The sequence below is a fragment of the Sceloporus occidentalis genome, unplaced genomic scaffold, assembly GCF_023333645.1.
Source record: "Sceloporus occidentalis isolate IW3139 unplaced genomic scaffold, rSceOcc1.0.p SCAF_74, whole genome shotgun sequence".
Lineage (NCBI taxonomy): Eukaryota > Metazoa > Chordata > Lepidosauria > Squamata > Phrynosomatidae > Sceloporus > Sceloporus occidentalis.
This window is the reverse complement of record NW_028317054.1, coordinates 2,109,535-2,129,219: the sequence shown is the minus strand read 5'-3', so window position 1 is coordinate 2,129,219 and position 19,685 is coordinate 2,109,535. Positions and strand designations below refer to the sequence as shown.

General features: G+C 38.8%; 1 protein-coding gene across 1 annotated transcript in view; it reads left to right on the top strand.

The window, feature by feature from the left end:
- The first annotated feature begins 11,234 nt into the window (after positions 1-11,234).
- Positions 11,235-19,685, top strand: part of LOC149285932 (low-density lipoprotein receptor-related protein 2-like) — a 100,962-nt gene continuing 92,511 nt past the window's right edge. Inside the window, exon 1 of the mRNA XM_089494658.1 lies at positions 11,235-11,352. Within this exon, the coding sequence (XP_089350784.1) occupies positions 11,235-11,352 (118 nt within the window). The remainder of the gene's footprint in view (positions 11,353-19,685) is intronic.

Sequence of the window (19,685 nt, the reverse complement as noted above, 5' to 3'; positions counted from 1 at the left end):
GGTAAGTTCTGCTGAGATGAAAACTTTCATCTTAGTACCCTGTTATACTGGGTCAACCCAGGTTAGCTTCTCCTGCAAAGGCTGATTTGACCTTGATCCATAATGGAATTGTTCATCTCTCTCAGCTCAACATTTGGTGAACCTAACTTAAGAAGGATACATTTTCTTATGGACCAAGATGGACCAACATATACCTCAGTGAGTATTTCTCTTAGCTAAGTCTTCATTAGGTGATATTTATATTGGTGGAATAATCTTGTGTTTGATGTATTATTGGCCTCACTGAATTACAGAAAGATGTTTCATGTTTTCTAGAAATACTAGACAATTACGCTGCAGTAATATTGCTCTACTTTACCCATTCCTTTAAAAGTATTCATAAAATGCAGCTGGCTTTAACATTTAAAATATTTCACTAGAGGTTTAATAGCACACAAAGGTCTTTAATACCGTAGCCAGCTGTGGTCTGGCTTGCTGTTTTATTCCAGGCTGAAACCTGGAGGCTAAAATACTTTTTAAAATAGAGCTGTCACAGAAGAATGCACCTCTGGATGCTTGAGCTCAAATCGGTGCCTTATTAGAATTCTGTATCTAATTATCCGATAACTAAGCTGCTTTGCTATCTATCTATCTATCTATCTATCTATCTATCTATCTATCTATCTATCTATCTATCTATCTATCTATCCATCTACACCTGCTATCCAATTTTTTTGCTACCTTGCTTTCAAACATCATTTTTCCCTCTCTTATTTAGTTTAATCAGAGATTCTATATTGCTTTTTTCAGGACAAGTATGGCTACTTATAAACCAACATTTAGTACAAAATATATTCCAAAAAGAAAAAAATATTTTACGATTGCACCTAAACCAAAAATTGCATAGCCAGTGCAGATTAAGAAGATATAGATATTTAATGTCTGAGTGTAAACAAAATCACCATTTGGGGTTAAACATAGGCAGCTGTACAAAGACTGTAATACAATAGAGTCATGAACAGGGGCGTAACTAGATGCCTCAGGGCCCGGGTGCAAGAATCTGTTAAGGGCCCCCCACCCCCACCCCCCTCACCCCCCCCCCAAAAAACATGATTTTTACCCAACAATTTTTTTTCAACTAATTCAACAAATTCAATTTACATATTGAATCATAATCAAAGAAAAAGGGGCGCATGTACAAAGGGCATAATCCAGGGGTGTCTAAGTTTTTTCTGCAGTGGGCCACTTCATCAGAATTGTATCCGTGCGCGGGCCGCACTCATTTTTCACTGTGACAAAAAATATGGCCTTTAATAAAATATGCAGATTAAAATAAAGTAAAATGACACAAAACCTTTACTCTTCCTCTCACTGATTTCTGGGCCTTGAAAGTTTTGCGACTACAAATTCAGGATTCCCTAGATTTATTCTAGGGATGAACTAAAATGAAAATTCTGGACCAAAACATTCAGGGTTCACTTAGCCAAAACTGAAAATGACCCCCACCTTTAAAAATAATAATAAAAACTCACATGTTTAATAAAAGTAGGTAACACGCAATTGGACAAAATTAGCAATATGACTTGGCATGATAGGAGTGTGATTGCTGTTAGCCTAGGCAACCAGTAAATGCTGGTACCTAGGCATGATGGGACTGTGCTCGCTGTGATTGCTGTTAGCAATCACACTCCTATCATGCCAAGTCAGCCAGTACATGCTGGTACAGGGTGGCTGTAAGTGATGTGCAGACCCCATACTGCTGGCAGCATCACTACACAAGGGGGGCAGCTAGCTAGGTTTCAGCATGTACTGGCTGACTTGGCATGATAGGAGTGTGATTGCTAACAGTAGTCACAGTCCCATCATGCCTAGGTTCCAGCACTTACACATCCATCCAGTAAATGCTGGAACCTAGGCATGATGGGACTCTGATTGCTGTTAGCAATCACACTCCTATCATGCCAAGTCAGTCAATACACGCTGGTACAGGATGGCTGTAAGTGATGTGCAGACCCCATACTGCTGGCAGCATCAATACACAAGGGGGGCAGCTAGCCAGGTTTCAGCATGTACTGGCTGACTTGGCATGATAGGAGTGTGATTGCTAACAGCAATCACAGTCCCATCATGCCTAGGTTCCAGCACTTACACATCCATCCAGTAAATGCTGGAACCTAGGCATTATGGGACTGTGATTGCTGTTAGCAATCACACTCCTATCATGCCAAGTCAGCCAGTACATGCTGGTACAGGGTGGCTGTAAGTGCAGACCCCATACTGCTGGCATTATCACTACACAAGGGGGGCAGCTGGCCAGGTTTCAGCATGTACTGGCTGACTTGGCATGATAGGAGTGTGATTGCTAACAGCAATCACAGTCCCATCATGCCTAGGTTCCAGCACTTACACATCCATGCTAACACACACACACACACATTTATTCATATAATCATTAATTCACAGATTCATTCCCTCAATCACACACACTCATTCAAACACCCTCCCCACCCCCTTACCTGTACTGCAGCTCCCTCGATGCCGCTCACAGACTTCAGCAGGGGGCGCGGCCTCCCTCTGCCTTCTCTGCTAAAGCACAGAGGAAGTAGGAAGTCACGTGAACTCCGCTTCCTCTGTGCTGTCCAGAAGACCCTCCCACAAGTAAGTAGCAGGGCTTGAGGTGCGGCTCGTGTAAGATCGGTTGCCCTGGCTGCCGATCTTACGCGGGCCGCACCTCGAGGTCTCGCGGGCCTCATGTTGGACGCCCCTGCCTTATTTAAAAAAAAAAAAAAACGTAAAAAAGATTTCGGGCGGCCCCTTGGCTTGGGCCCCCCTGCCGCCGGGGCCCGGTCGCAGTCGCGACCCCTGCGACCCCGGTAGATCCGCCACTGGTCATGAAGCAGTTGAAAAGCCAAGTTATTAAAAAAAACATTTGGCTACTCAATCCACCTCGCATCATTTTCTCTCTCTGCCTCGCCAACAAGGTGAAGCAGAAAGAGGCAGTGATCACTTCCAACAGCAATGCTTATAGACGTGGCAATGTGTGTGATTGTCTCCTATTAATGACCTCCTACTAGTCATCCTTCTGCTGATCATGGCTGATGCCCCTGACCTTAAAGGCAGGTTTTGCAGTGACATAATATTCTTTCTTCCATCCTTAAGGGATATTCCCACTTTATTTTGACTTAATTAAACCCAATATTTGAATGCTGATATAGCTCACATTGAAATTCTTCAGAATTAAATTGTTGATTTGAGGTGTTTTGTTGACATCTCTCCTACGGGAGACGTCATTTCTTATTATGGTATTTTGTTCAGTTGTTTGGTTGGTTTGCCTGTTTTTGGTGTACATTATAAAATTAATATACTTTATTACATTAACATACTCAACTATAATTAATCACTCATTATTTGTAACACCTTTAACAGCAGATTATTCTTGAATCTACTTTCATCTCATTTTTTATGTTATCTCTAAATTTCTTTCATTTGGGCTAACTTTATTTGTGAAGCACTAGTACACTCACCAAACAACTTGTATTCCTTTTTTTAAAGCCCCACTAAAAATCTCCAACATTCTTTACACCTTTGCTGAACTTGGCTCCACAAAACCTTGCGTGAGTGTAATTTCTAGTAAGTATGTTTTAACTCCAAATGTACATATAGCTTAGTACAAACTAAATCAGGCTTAGCTAAAAAGTAGCTGAAATCATCTCTACTCAATGTGTAAATATCTACAAATAAATGACACCATGCCTCCCAAATGTTTCGGCTTTTATAGGACAGTCCTGGTTTTTGTGCACTGTCTTACTTTTGCGAGTAGTAAAACCACCCCTCCTTGCCTGTTTTCACATTCCTAATATAGGTGGACATCATTAATTAATTTAGATCACAGTGAGTTCCTTTTGATTTCAACTTTCAAGTTAAATAATCAGTGAGAATTCAGACTTATGAGTGATTCAGCAAGGAGTTCACAGAATGTCAATAGTCAAGTTTATCTCAAGTTCACCCTGTTATTGCATTTTTTCACCTAACGCCAAACCCAAAACTCAGGTTCACATTAAATAACGTTGAACTACATTGATGGAAAATTTTAGTGTAACTGTAGTTAACAAGCTCGGCGTTTCATCGAGCTGCATAATCTTTACTAGCCTGCTTTTCCTTTTAATATATTTTACCCTCCAGATACATTTTTGCCCAGGTGTAAATCAGCATATAAAGCTTACTTTGCCTTCTGCAAGGCATAATAGTTTCCTAGACAGAATTCTAAGTATGCAAAATGTCTCTTTGCACTTCCAGACTTGTACTCAACAGTAAAACCAAATAATGTTAATTGTTTGCAATTATAGTTAAAAAGTCGGTATTCATGACTTACCTATATTCATGAAAAACTAACCTTACTCTAAAAATAAAACTAAAACATGCGTCTTTAGTGATAACTATTTGGCTAACCTTTTCAAATGTCTAAACATTTTGTGATTTGATGATACAGACAAGTCTAGATAAGCTTGGAGCCTTGGAGCACTTATAAAAAGGGTTCATCTTTTCTTGTGCCCAATTACTTTTCTAAGACACCACTAATAAAACACTACAAATGTAAAATAAAGCAAATAACTAAAGATTTAGTGAGGTCAGATGTTGGATGAGAAGGCCTGGCTTGCAATTTGCTTTCCAAATCATTTCAAGGGTGTTCAGTAGGGTTAAGGTCAGGGCTCTGTGCAGGTCACTTGAGTCCATTCACACCAAACTCACCAATCCATTCTCTATGGACCTTGCTTTGTGTAATGGGTCAGCCACGCTGGAACAGGAAAGTGCTTTCCCTAAGCTGTTGCCACAAACTTGGAGGCATACACTTGTCTAAAATGTTTTTGGTATGCATTAACATTACCCTTCATTGGAACTAAGCGACCCAAACCTTGAACACCAAGATCATCATTCCTCCTCCACCAAACCTTAAAATATTCAATATGCATTTTGGTAGGTAGCATTTTCTTGGCATCTGCCAAACACACATTTGTCTATCAGGGGCAAACCCCTGACAGTATTGAGTAGGAGGGAAAGGGGGCAGGGATTAGGCGTGGCTAAACACAGCCCCCTTTCCTGTAGAAAGAGAAAGTGACCTGGAGTCCCCGGGAAACAGTGCTTCATCTGGAGACTCTGGGTCAAACACAAAGAGTTCCCAGGTATCACTATAACATGCATGTGATAACAGTTTAAAATGTCCAGGGAATGTGTTACAGCCTCGTACGTGGGCTGATGATATGTAGGTACAATGGAAATTGAGGAAAATATGTATATTTGCATGAAATGTGCTGCTAACAACAAAACGTTCAATAAAAGAGCAATAGACCAAGTGTTAGAGTTCTGTTATGGTTTTTAACTTGATTGTGACATTGCCCCAATATATCAAATAACAACTAAGTGTATAAAAGTGCATATACCCAACAGACAGTTTTGCTGTATGACATTCTCACATCCCAGGGCTTTGCTGGCACTATGTACATGAAATATATATTCAGCTATGTTGACATTATTGAACTGTTAAAGAATGCAGACTCCCCTGTAACCTTTCAGGCTTGCTGGCCATGAGACGTTTGTCCTTTGCTACTATGCTGACTATTTCACCTTTGCACAACATGCATATGCCTGATGCTAACTTGTCTTTTGTAATTAGTCTCCTATATTCTGGTCAGTGTCAGGGGGCTTTATTACCCTGATATAAAGGAGATATGGTTGGTTTTTGACAGCAAATGTATTATGTGATTATAATTCCCCCAAATACAGGTCATATGCTTATGTGATGATTATTGTAGTAAATATAATAATTTTTTTAAATAGTCTGCAGATCATAAGGAAATGTCATGATATCACTTGAGCTGCCCAATCAATACATGTTTTTCTCATGAAAATAATAAAACATGGTAAAACCTACAAATAAAGCTTACACTTAGTTACAGTGTGATAATTCCAGAGATGAGAGATTGACCCTTGTATGTATGTATGTTAGAGTCTGTGTTTATGTGTGTGTTTTAGCATGACTGTGTATGTGAAAGTATGCTAACACACACTTATCCACACACACTCATGCACACACACTCATGCTAACACACACTTAAACACATGCTAAATGTGTGTTTTGATGAGTGTGTAAGTGTGTTAGAGAGTGTTAGTGTAAGAGTGGATATGTGTATGTTAGTGAGAGTGGGGATGTGTAAGTTTCTGTAAGTGTGAAACTATGTGTGTAAATATGTGTGCCATTGCGTATGTCTGCTTTTGTGTTATGTTAACTATATGAATACAGAGCAAGGAATACTTGTCGGGACTTCTCTTTTTATTTCCAGGCAGAAATAGTTCAAATGTATCCGACACTGACTTCTCTAAGAACACACATTAGTAACTTGTTTTATGGCACATATCAACTTGAGAGTCTCAGTTTTCTCTTTCTAAAACTTAAATGAATCCCATCCATATGGTGTTAATCCCGTCTAGACATTTAAAATTCAAGGCAAATTGTCTTAACACAAGGGAACCAACAACGCTAGATAAACACGTTGATATTCACAGGCTTCCACGATGAGAAGCAATCAGTATGTCGTCAAACAAGTGCAGAATATATGTGGTAAATGAGTAAATCTTTTTTTTTTCTTGCTCAATTTTGCTGTTGAGAAAAGAAACCCTCATCTATTAATGTTTTGCTGCTAAACATCTACCACTACGGGGATTGAAGCTTTTCTGTACATGTCAGGGCAACCCACTGACCCAGAGTACAAAGTGCTTTCTGTTGTTTCTAAGATTAGCAAAAGTAGGCAATTCCAGCATTTTCTTTTTTTTCTCCTACATGGTTTATACATAAGTGTATTTTATAACGGATTCCCCCCTGATTCTTAACCTGTTTATCTTGCATAAATAAATTTGCTCAGCTTGTGTAAGTTATATGATCAGCACTACAAAAAAAGATCCTTACATTGCTTAAAGCGACAATGCCATGCAAATAGATCGATACATTGTTCTAGGCAAATGCATCATAAATAATTAAATATCCAGATATTTAGGAAAATATTTATAGGCTCATGAACACGTACACACCATGAAATGTTACATTGGGACCATTAGAAGTCTCTTCTTCAGGTAAAAATGAGAAAATAGGTTGTTTTAATATTAATATCACGAAAGACAATGTGCCTTTGCATCTTTTTTTTGTTGCCCCAATAAACGGTATCATTTTGGACTAAAAACTCCCATCTTTCAAAGGACCAGTACGACTATTTCCATTTTTGATGGCTATGATCAGAGGTATACTTACTGCAAACAAAACCAAAAAACTAAATTATGTGGAAAAATTGGAAATATTACACTGTATTTCCAAAATGTTTTAGAATGTGCACCATTAGCACATTTCAGCTGTTTGATGTAATTATATCTAGAAAGTATCGTGGAACAATAATTTGTTAAATAGCTGACACTGGGAATGCTTTCATTCTTCTTCTTCAGTCAGAGAATCCAGATGGCCCTGAAGCATTTAACATAACTATTCTAGATATGTAATTTCACGTGCATGCACTTTCACATATAAAGGTCACCAATTTTGACAAATGAAATGTTTGTAGGTTAGGTTCTTATTGTCTCGTTAGTCCTTTAATATAACTTACTACTGGATAACCCTTAGTGTAAGAATCCTTATTATCTTATGTTTTAGGAGGATATATAAAATATTATTTATCTGTCACCTTTTCCTTGTAAAAAGTTATAATTTTTCAAATAGCCTCTCCCATTGCATAGGCTGGCACATGGCATGGGAACTCATTCTTCTTTCAAGGTGAGATGAAGGGATAGAAACAAAATAAAATGTATTGTAGGTATAATGTATAGTTACTAGAAGATTTGTTCTTAGGGCATTCAAAATGACCAATGTTATATACAGGTAATATTGGACATAGGGTTGTGTAGACAACCCCTTTAAAGTAGCCCTCAGGACCCTTGCATTTCATTGCTCCCTTGGATGCTGCCAGGGAGGGATCATGGAGGAATAGGAGGAGAGAAACAGAAAAGAGAGGGGAGAAAAGGAGGGTAATGTGAAAGGGGAGAGATGGGTAGAAAGGAGATAACAAGACAAGGGGGGGTTATGAGAAAGGGAAGAGAGAGTGTATTTATGTTTTGAACATGTTTGTATGTAAGGGCAACTAAGTTTAAAGGCAAGCAAGTGTGTGGCCGCAATGGAAAGTGTAAGTCAGGATGTTTATGTGTAGGGGACAAGAGTGAAGGTGCATGTGCTTATGGAGGCATTTGTAAGGGTAGTGTAAATGTGTGTATTCTGACCTCTATCCTTTAGTGTTTCTGTTTTGGGCCTAAAGGATATAGTATTAATAAATTGTGCACTTGAGCCAGAGCAAACCTGAGAGAAGACCCGAGAGTCTGAGAGGAGGCCACTGGGTGCAGTCTGGGTACCAGGGCTGGACCCTGGTGTGTGCAGGTTGTGATCTATGCATGCAGTTTAGGGTTTCCATACATATTTTTCTTTATCTATATGTTGAGTGTTGAATTTGCTTGTGGTTTTTTCAGTTAATCTATATCTACAATGTTGCCCTTCCATGTGGTGTTTTTTGTATCACAATGTTTAATTGTGATGCAAAAGCAATAAAGTAGCATTCCTTGCTTTTCCATGGATTTCAGCTACACCTGGCAGAGCTTCAATGTGTGTTTAGGATTGTCTGCTGCCAGGAAAATGACTCCTCTTCCTCTTCCACTACAAGCCAGCAGTGATGGCACTCTTCTGCATTGGCCGTGACTGATCTTATGCAAGTCACCAACCATAATAGACTAAGCATCCCCACACCTGAATATTTCTTGCACCATATTGAATTTTAGTTTTGCCTTCAATGCAGTCGTCTCCTCAGAAGAACTCTATGATTGCAACAAAAAAATTAGAATTTGTGTGTATTTCTGTGAAATATCTTTATTTTTGTTGGCCCATGTTAAATGCTTAGACTCCTTCTTTCCCAGCAAGGCCACACTTTTTCAGTTGTCTTTTAAACAATGGGGTGGGACATTCCTGGTTCATATGGCCTTGAACGACGGCTGCAGATGCTGTTCTATTCCATAACATATGCTTGATATACTGTTCTTGTCCTCAAATTGCAGCACTAAGCTCCTTTGACATAATTACAAAGGATATTTCAGCTGATGCCCTTCTTTAAATCAGGAGCACTAGTAAAAGCACCAGCAGGACCATACAAATGAAATTAATATCAGGTGTTAATCATTAAAAGACAATTCAACTTATATGTATTCTAGAGGGTCCCCCTTAAATTAAATATATAATTTTGTAAATTTTGGAAGCAAATGGCGTGTGAAGAGCGTATAGATGGTGATTTCACATAAATATTCCACAGAAAATGTGATTCCTGAATAATAAGTATCAACGGTAATCAAAGTAATATTTTACTTTTTAAAAAAAATAAATCATCCAATAAAACCAATTGGTGGTGTCCACATCTGGTACTAAAAGGGTTAAACTAAGTTTCACTGGTCCAACAATGACTTTAGCAAATGCTAGGCATGTAATGATAATAAATAATCGGGGTGACGGGAGACAACAGAAGCAAACTTTACCCGAGGGCCTCCATTCTTGTTTGGAAAATGATCTGACATTGATAAGTACAATTTTCTTGAATCCTGAAGTCTTACCTTCAATCCTTCTGTAGATTGTAACTACAGTGTACACCTGGTACATAAGCCTTCATAAATTATTCACATCGTTTTTTTAAACAAATGTCAAAAAGTCATACCACCCATGAAAAGGCATAAAAGATATGTTCAGTACCCATCATGCGTAAATAACCTAATTTGCAGTGTGGTGATGTCATCGTTTTTTGTTTTTTTTTACTTTAGCTGCTAGGTTGTGATCAATCTACAGTAAGTGAAAGTCTTCGGGGCAAATGAGAGTTATGTGATGGGTATTTGTACCGTATTTTATATAATGGACATGCTGCCTGGAGTTTCCGTTTGCACATGTACACTTTTCCAAATGACCTGATGAAAAATGCAACATCTTTTAAGAGGAAAGGTTTAAGACAGCATAAGTTTGCTGAGAAAATATATTGACTTAGTTATAGCTGGAATGTAGCTAGGGAGATGTTAAATACTGCTTGTTACAATGTATTTATAGCTTATTTTAATCCTATCTGTATCTTGAATATATCGTATGTCAAAAGCCATCAACAAAATAATATCTCATGCTGGTTCATTATATTGCCTGAGAACTACATAATAAATTAAAAAAAAAAACATATTTCAAAATTAGTTTTACCTAAGCATCACAGAGCTTAAAAAAACAGGCCACGCAAGGCTACATTTACAGGGAGACTGGCCTAGCTGACATATAACTTTTTTGTATGTGCCATCCAATGTCTCGTTGACTGGTGGCCCTTTTTCTGGAATCCATATATAAAACAGACACTGCACAAAAGGATGGCTGGCTGGGTAGGCAACGTGGAAATCTTTGCTGCCCACCAAACAGAGGTTGTGCAGTGTTTGCCAAAAGACCTTACAGTATGAAGATATATCAAGCCATTGTGTGTGGTGGCAACCAGTTGTGACAGGCCTGGTGCTTAGGAACATCAAACCCTTCAATATATGAAGGGCGAGTGGCACCTTAATTACCAAAGAAAGGGAAGACCTTAAGGCAGCTTTGCAAACACAGAAAAGTTTATAAAATTCTTAACCTGATACAATTCGCTCAATGCATCCCAAACCACATCCTCAATGTATGAAAGGTCATTGGAAAACACATAAATAAAAAGATACCATAACTTATGTTAAAAACATACATGTTTTCTGACATAAACCTTCCTGCGCACTTAACTGTGGATTCCTTACGCACACCATGTCACTGACATGATTTCACCTTTGAACCTGTGCGTCTGACTGCACACCTGAAGAATGTAATTTCAGGTCAGGATTGCCTGCCGTGTCATGCTTTATTGCTGTAAAGAGAATACTTAGAGATCTCCTACACATTGTAATCTACAAAGTGACAAATACAATTCACAAACACGTTACTTCTTGTTTCATTAGTCTGAAATGAGATAACACCTGCAAAGTGAATAACAGTTGCTTTATCGGGTAAAACAGAATTCATGGTGTATAAAATGATATACAACACCTGACAAAGTCAACCAAGAGATACATTCCCTGGGATAACGTATCTTATAAACTGATTGTTGGCTTACTTGATACTTTTTCATAGACACTTGAGGTGCATGACCTCATCCAAACCTGTGGTCATGTCCAGTGCTAAAATACATGAAGCATGGACTGATGAGCAACAAAACATTGAGATGGAGTCTAATTCCCTACCCTCTCCAAACAGAATGCCAGGTGAGAAGACCTGGTCTTCATTTCAGAGCTCGGGTTTCAACTGGCAGCTCAGAGTTCCCCGGCCGCAAGGCCCAACAGGAGTTTACATTCGTTGCTGGGCATTAGGCTTAACTGCATTAGCACCCAAGGGTATGACTTGCTTTCCTCTAGACAGTGTAGACTCAACAGCTAGTACCAAAATATATTATGAACTTTATTCATAAAAGTGTAGATCCAACTTTTGCTGGTAATTATCTTGTTTATTGGGAGTGTTGGTGGTTTATAATTGGCAGACAACCTATCTTGTATCAGCAACTCTTGTATCAGCAGCTTTGTGATATACGGCACTTAGGCCATTTTTATCCCCGGAGTGCTGTGCAATCCATATGATGAAGAAGTTGGGGTGATACAAAAGCAGCATTCTACCTTTTCCATAATAACATTAACATGTTTTGGTTGGGATTTAAGATTTGCCTTCTTTGGTCAAGCTAGTCTTAGTTGCAAAACCCTTAAACCCTTAAATTTCATTTGATAGTTTTATTAGCATAACAGTATTGCTTACTTCTCCAGTTTGGTCTGTATTTAGATCTGCAGCAGTCTTACTTACTGGAGATTTCCCACACAGTAACATACTTAGAAACATACTAACACACACACAGCGATATACTCACACACACACAGAGTAAAATATTTACACACACAGTAACGCACTTATAAATACAATATTCACACACAGTAACGCACAAACATACTGGTTCACCAGCCAGCAGCTGTACCTCTCCCCAGGGTCCTCATGCACTGTCTACGTCTGAGTGCTGGAAAATGACATCATTTTCCGGCGCTCAGACTTAGTCAGTGCTCTGGGATAAAGAAAGCGGGGCTGGTAGGCTTTGACAGTATGGCAATTCGGAGGCTGCAGGGCCTTTGTTCCTCTAGTGCTCTGCTGTTCAGATTTGGAATGTTCAGTCGCAGAACTATACAAAAGGTTTAGTAAGGCACTGCAGTTAGTGTTACTGACCACTAGGTGTCACTGCTGGTTTATGTTGATATGGTCACGTAACACTTTCTGTGTTATATGCAATATTTTTTTTCTTATGTTCTTATTACACTGTACTAGTCTTTAGACATTGATTGGAATCGATAGGCACTGTACGTATGGTATAACAAAAATATGCAGATTAAAGTTCAGGTATTCCAATATCTATCTTACTACACAAACAGAATGACAATGACAAGAACACCCTGGCACTTTAAGGGAAGTAAGTGTAATATGTGTGGGTCTGTACACTATGTTTTTATGCTCACGTAGCGTTGTTAAAATAGGGGTTTATTTTATTTAAATGTCTGTTTAATAAATATAAAACACTATCTCTGAGAAGACAATTAAGGCTCTGAGGACCATTGAATCAAACATAAAAATATATGAATAAGACCTTTTTTCAAAAAAATTAATTTGAATTGTTCGGTCTTGTTAACAGACTGGCTCGGCATTAGGAAATTATGTTTAAACCAGCAGATCCATGTACTAATTTTGGTGACTTATTACCAAAAATGGTTTACCGTTTGTAATATTGGTGAAAAGAAAGATTGTAAAAAATTAACCTTGAGTAGTCAAATCGATTATCTGTGGTAAATGAAACAATATTCTTCATAAAAGGCTTGTGGAATAGTTTGACAAAGTATTAGGTAGCTGGAAAACACTTTGGGTAACAGTCTGTTGATCAAACTGTTGAACAGTATGTTGATCAAATTGTCTGTTTTAGTCCTTTTAGAACCAGGAAATTATACTGTAGACAAGTATTGACCCACATTGTTCCCATAGTTATGTGGCAATTAATAAATACATATTATCTATTTGAACATCAGCTAAAACTCAAATTCATAAATGTATCTCACATCCCAAAACGGTGGTGAGCAGCTGCCACTAGACCACTAATCTAGCTTGGTAGACACACATTGTTAAGTGTCTTTCTATTCAATACCTAATGGAGTCCCATCAGTTTACCTATGCTCCTCTGGCTACCGGATTCCTCAGCTAAAGCTAAGAGCTTGCAGTATAATGTCTTATTTCAGGAGAGTCTCACCTCTAGTTCAGAGAAGTTGATAACATTAGTATACCCCCTTTTCAATGGGTTTAGGGACCGCCCATTGTCCTTAAGGGGATACCTGAGGGCTACCCTCTCCCCTGCTCTGGGGCATATGGATTTTGGTTCCCTTCCCCTATTAAAATGGCCCAAGGGCTGGTATCACATCACAACTGCCCCCCTATAAAGAATACTCCAGTGCCTGATGTCCTCCATTTCAGGTGCCCCAAGCTGCTGCCTGAAATGTCTGGTGTATTGGCCAGCCCTGGAATGGGTATAACCTGTGTGGGTAGTGAGGAGCAGACAGATGGTGTAACCTGGGTGGAGAATGAAAATGACCAAAAGTTGCTCCCCTTTGTAGATTAAACATGTTTACCCAAAGGCTCAGTAATTCGATCTGGTTTCTGGAGCCTCTGTGTGATTCTGAAGTATTCAGTATTCCTGAGTATGAACATTACTAGCTTTAAGGTGGTAGAAAATATGTTGGGGGTTAAATTTCTCAACCAGATGATGACATTGCTGTCTTTGAAATTTGCCTGGACTGGCCAAATGCAAGTAAATAAAATTCTTAACCCACTGCGTTTCCAAGTACTGTAGTTCCTACAATATATCAGCAGGAGTTTCTGAAATAACGATGTGAGCATCTAAGGATGTGCAATATTTTAAAAAACAATCAATTAAATATGCTACATCACCTTTACTAACAGCTCATGCATTTTAATTTGACACTTTGTGTGTCACAATAATGAGCTTCAATTTTGAGGTATTAAAGAATATGAAGCAGAGTTATTATTCATATGAAATCAAACAAATAATTAACAAAATTGTTATTGAAGTAAACAAAATCAGAATGTGTCTCATCATTTACCCTGCTGTTCTAATGTAGATGTTTTAAAATGCATACCACAAATACCAGTTTACTTGTAACTGGCCTCAGGAGAGCAATTCTAACATAAACCCCTGTGATTTTAAGATTTTGGACCACCAGTAATAGAAAATGGCTACCAGCATTTGGAATAAGCAAAGCAACCTTTCATAAACACCACTGGATCATTTCTATGCTTCCTTAATAGACCTTTAACATATGAAGTCTCATATTGATCGAAAGCAAAATATTTACATGTTTTGGACTTTATGTTGGTAAGTGGACCTTCTGCTTTCCTAAATCAAGGGTTTTACAAATCAACATACATCTCCAACACAGGCATATACTGAATCAATCAAAAAAACCTGAAAAGTAATGTTGGTGTCGGTGTACCGGGTCTGGGAGGAGTCTCTGTGCAGAGACAGATTTGGGATCAGGACCCTGCGTGGGGCAGGAAGGTGAAGTGCACCTGGATGCAGATGGCTGTCTGCTGCAGCTTTAGGCTTTTTCCTAGGCACCATCTACAGACACAGAGCAGGAAACTGGCAGAGGATAGGACTGAGGAAACTGGCAGAGGACAGCAGAGTCTGGGGAGACTGGCAGACAAGGTCAGGCAAGCCAAGGTCATACACAGATAAAACAACTGCACTGTATCAAAGGATAATCCAAAGAATAATCACAGTCCAAACCAAATGTCAAAATCGGGATACTCACGATCAGGGGAGGTATAAGGACAAAAAAAGAACATAGTCCAAGGCCAGGGTCATACCAGGAGATACACAGATCACGCAACCGCACGGTAGTACAGGGCCACAAAGTGCAATGCTCCACCCCTGGTATATAAAGGCCCTTAATTCCCTGACAGACCTCAAGTGTGTTAGGAACTGGCAACAAGCTGGACAGGGACATGGGGACAGATCAATTAAGCACCTGGGCTTTGAGCTATGCATTGCAATATAAGTCTTATGGTATATGTAATATAAAAAAAATTATATATAAAAAGAATCTGATGAAATAAGACACACAAGCAGTTCTGCGAGATTAGCCACTGACCTTTAACCTTATTACGCTAGTGATTGAAACTGGGAGATGTAAGTTAACAATGTGTTTATACATACTTGTGTTTTTTTAACCAAAGTTCATCAATAAAGTGACCAAAATCATTATAAAAAAATCCTCAATTTGTCATGGAAACCCAAGATATAGAAACGTTCAGACACTTCCCTGTGGTCAAAGTGATCAGCGGTACCATATCTCAGTAACTGGTAACAGGAAAACATAATTTAACAGCCTTTTTCAAATTTTGGTATAATAATCAATAGTTTAGCAGAATCGGTGTTACGTAGAATCTGTTTCATTTATAAACCTGTGTGATGCTGGAAGAGGCGTGAAAACCTCAACCTCAAAGACATGTAGCCATTTCAGAAGGAAAAACATGTTTTGGAAGACTGACTTTGGTAAATATTAATCCACTATTTTGAAAACGATGAGGGCAAATTCCTTATTTCAAGCATTACTGGAATCTTGTGTACCATAGCAATGTTTCTTATTATTCTTAGATTTATTGTCTGCAAACATTAAGAAAACTGTTTAACATGTAATAGTTTTTAAGAAGCTTGCTCGAGTGGCCCGCACAGAGCCCTGACCTTAACCCCATTGTACACTTTCGGGATGAATTGGAACGCCTATGGCGAGCCAGACCTTCTCATCCAACATCAGTGCCTGACCTCACCTGACCTGCCTTTTGGCTGAATGGGCACAAATTCCCGCAGACACGCTCCATAATCTTCTGGAAAGCCTTCACAGAAGAGTGGAGGCTGCTATAGCTGGAAAGAGGGGGGGGGGGCTCCATATTAATGCCTATGGTTTTGGAATGGGATGTCCAACAAGCTCAAATGGGTGTGATGGCTCGGTGTCCACATACTTTTGATCATAGTAGAATATCTTTATAAAATAACTGATATCTATATAACTTGTAGCATTACTTAATTTATTCAAACTACCTAGGGTATGTGTTTTTAAGTTTTTTTTTAATTATCTTTTATCAAGATAAAGGGGCCATTTTACCTCACTCAGTCTGGTTCAGTGGATAAAATATATGCATATAGCTATGATTTTATTTCCATAGTGCCAACAGTTGTGCTTGGTGTTTTACAAATATACTAGAATAGACAATGGGGGAGACACAATAAGTGCAGATGAGATTCAAACGGAGGCCAAGAAAAATATATTATTTGCCTGTTACTGGTAAATATGGTAGTGTCAGGAAATTAAAGCTAGGATACACTTACCTGAAGGAAGACACTTTAATCCAGTCCAGGATTACAAAAACAGATTTCAATTTATTATCCAGCCACAGCGCTGTAACCTTAGGACCCTTCTTCTCACCCAGCTGTACGGCTGTGAAAATTGTAAGAATGATATACGAGCAAAACAAAGCTAATTCATCATTTTACTGTGACACCGAGAGTTTCTTATTTTTAACCATCAGAAAAAATACTTGAATATGGTTCATGTTAAAAAAAAACTGCTTTGTTTTCAGTGCTAGAGAAGGAAGAAGATGTCACAAAGGACCAAAAGGACAACAACAGTTTTTGGAAATGAGTCCCCATAGATAAAAGGGTGGTGGTGACAGAGGAGACACATTTAGAACTGTTAATTAGGCCACAAATCTCAGGTCTTTTTTAAAAAAAATAATACCTTTATAACAACTACACTGCAGAAATAAATATGGTAGAAGTTCTAAAAACAACTGTTTTGCATTTGTTTGCATGTGAATTCCCAATAAACCCACATTTAAATTAACATTTGTAGATGGAGCTGGTAGATGGGAAGGCCAACTTGCAAACACCACTGACCCAAATGAGAAAGGAAGAAATGCAGACACTTAGATAGGAATTACATATGTAAACACACAATTACACACACTCCATCTCACCCCACTTACACATCCATGCTCACACACGCAAGTACGCATCCATGCCCACACACACACAAAAGTACACTTCCATGCTCTTACACACACACAGACAAGTACACATCCATTCTTACATATATATATACACACACATATACATACATCCCACTTCCCTCCTGCCTCCGCTTACATTTTACAAATGCCACATTGTGCGAGCAGCCTCGGTTTCCTGTCTCCCCGTGCCGGTTCAGAATAGCTTAGAAAGCCCCCTTCTGACCTGGATTGGTGCGGTCCAGGTCCTTGTCTAAACAATTTTGAACCGGTAAGATGAGACAGGAAGAAGGAGTCGCAGGAGTCGCACCTGTTGTTACGCCAGTGGCTGTGGGGGGCTCAAGGTAAGTCCTATAATTCATGTGTATTATTGTCCTGTGACCAATTAACATCTTATTATCTGCAATCCTTATTTGTGGTGATATTACCCCGCATATACAGATGAACTGGGCCAGAGGGTAAATTCTTGCATATACCAAATTTTTCTAACAGGACTGGCTCAACCTGAGCTGGTACACTATGGAAGACTGGAGAGCAGTAAGATTACTTAACGGGTGTTGGAGGCCACTTGGATTTCTTTGTCCCCAGGCCAAAAGGTGCCAGCCCTCCCCTGCCCAAATATCCTACTTTACCCACTAAATCCTCTTTGTTTATATGAATGCCCAACATTTGATAGCCTTACAAACAGATATTTAGAAGGTCACTAGGTAACAGAAGCTTGCACACTCCTTTTTCCTTTGTATCTGCTCCCAGAATTGAACTTCCTGACTCCCGGAACGCAAAAGTTCAGAGGATCACTTGGCCCTTGTGTGACTAAGAAACAATGAAATCAAACAGGCCACCTGTGGCAGAGCCTCATTTAGTCTATACATTGATATGGGCTGACAATAAACCAGTGCATGGAGTATTACAATGGAAAACAGTGGGGATTCTGGGATCACCTCCAGGTGAGAAGTTCAGACCAATGCCATACTCATCATCTCACAGCCCTGGGTGAACCCCAGCTACCCCATCAAAGAATAGTGAAAATCTATTTAGATTTGTTTTATAATAAATACGAATAAAATCAAGATAGCCTTATTAATCCTTGTGGGATCGGACGATCTGTTTTGGTTGAGTGCTAGAGAATACTAACGCTTACTTGAAAAATTGTAAATAAAACTTCACAAATGAATCAATGGCCCTTTTAGGAGCCTGTTTAAATTGTATTTTTATTGATTTATTGAAAGGTAATATACTTCTGCATGGACATTTTTAAATATCAAACATAAAAACATAGAGGGACTCATCTAAATGTTTAGCACCAAATAAAAATACTAAAAGTATTTGAAAAATTATTGTCATACTATTTTTCAAGTAGGAAGAACGGTAATATCAGGGTCATAGCTGCTATATAAGCAGATCATGCAGCTGCCTAGGGCCTCCTTTGGTCTAAGGTACTTCTGAGTGTATAACGAAGGGTGTATAACGAAGTGTGACACATTCCTGATAAAGATAAATGTATTTTTTATTTAAAAATAATCTGCAATCAGAAATATTTTCAGGACTGTCTTTAATGTTGGGCAAATGGGGCAGATGCCCTGTCTGGTCCCGGAGTCAGAGACGTACTTACCTAGTCCTGCCGTTAGAAAGCCCAGTAGCTGGTGGCATGATCTCTGTTTAAAAACAGCTCTGAATATTTTGTCCTTCGGTTATACATCTGGACTCTTTTTGTAAATTTTTTTGGTTGGGGCTCAAAACGTGGAGCTGTTCTGAATGATAACACAGGGGAAAAAATATATAACCAATCATCTTTTTCATGGTGTGTATTCTCATAAGATGGAGGAGAGTTTTTCACTTGTTAGTGGGCTGACAATATTTACAAATCAAGTGTCTGCATTTAAAGAACTTAAAAGCCAGAATGAAAGCCTGAATACTATTCACCAGATTCATCAGCCCTATTATACATACTAAAATGTATTCAGCGTGGATATAACGGACAGCCATTGTGGCCACTTCTAGGACGTTTGCCAAGATACCAGAAACCGAAAAACAAATCTTTATATAAAGGCTTGCTTTTGGCTAAACAAGATGCCAATTCGTAACCACAGAAACCAGACGACCAATGTCAAAGGAGACTGTACCACCTTGGCTGCTAAAGAAATGACCAGGCAATGTAACATTGATATACCAATGAATTGACACAAAACCCAACAACACCCAGTCCAATGATTGTAATCCAAACACGAGAACCTGAGAATGGTAATTAGATAAAGAGAAAAAGCAAAAAAAGATGCACAGGAAAAAAAAATTCTCCATGAGGCCAACACAACTGGATTCTGATGTATATTAATCTTCATATATAAAGCATGTATGGGAGACAGTAGACGTGCGTGGATTTAGTATGAGTCCATACACAACAAAATTCTGAAACGTTCTCTTCCTGGAAGGCTGACAA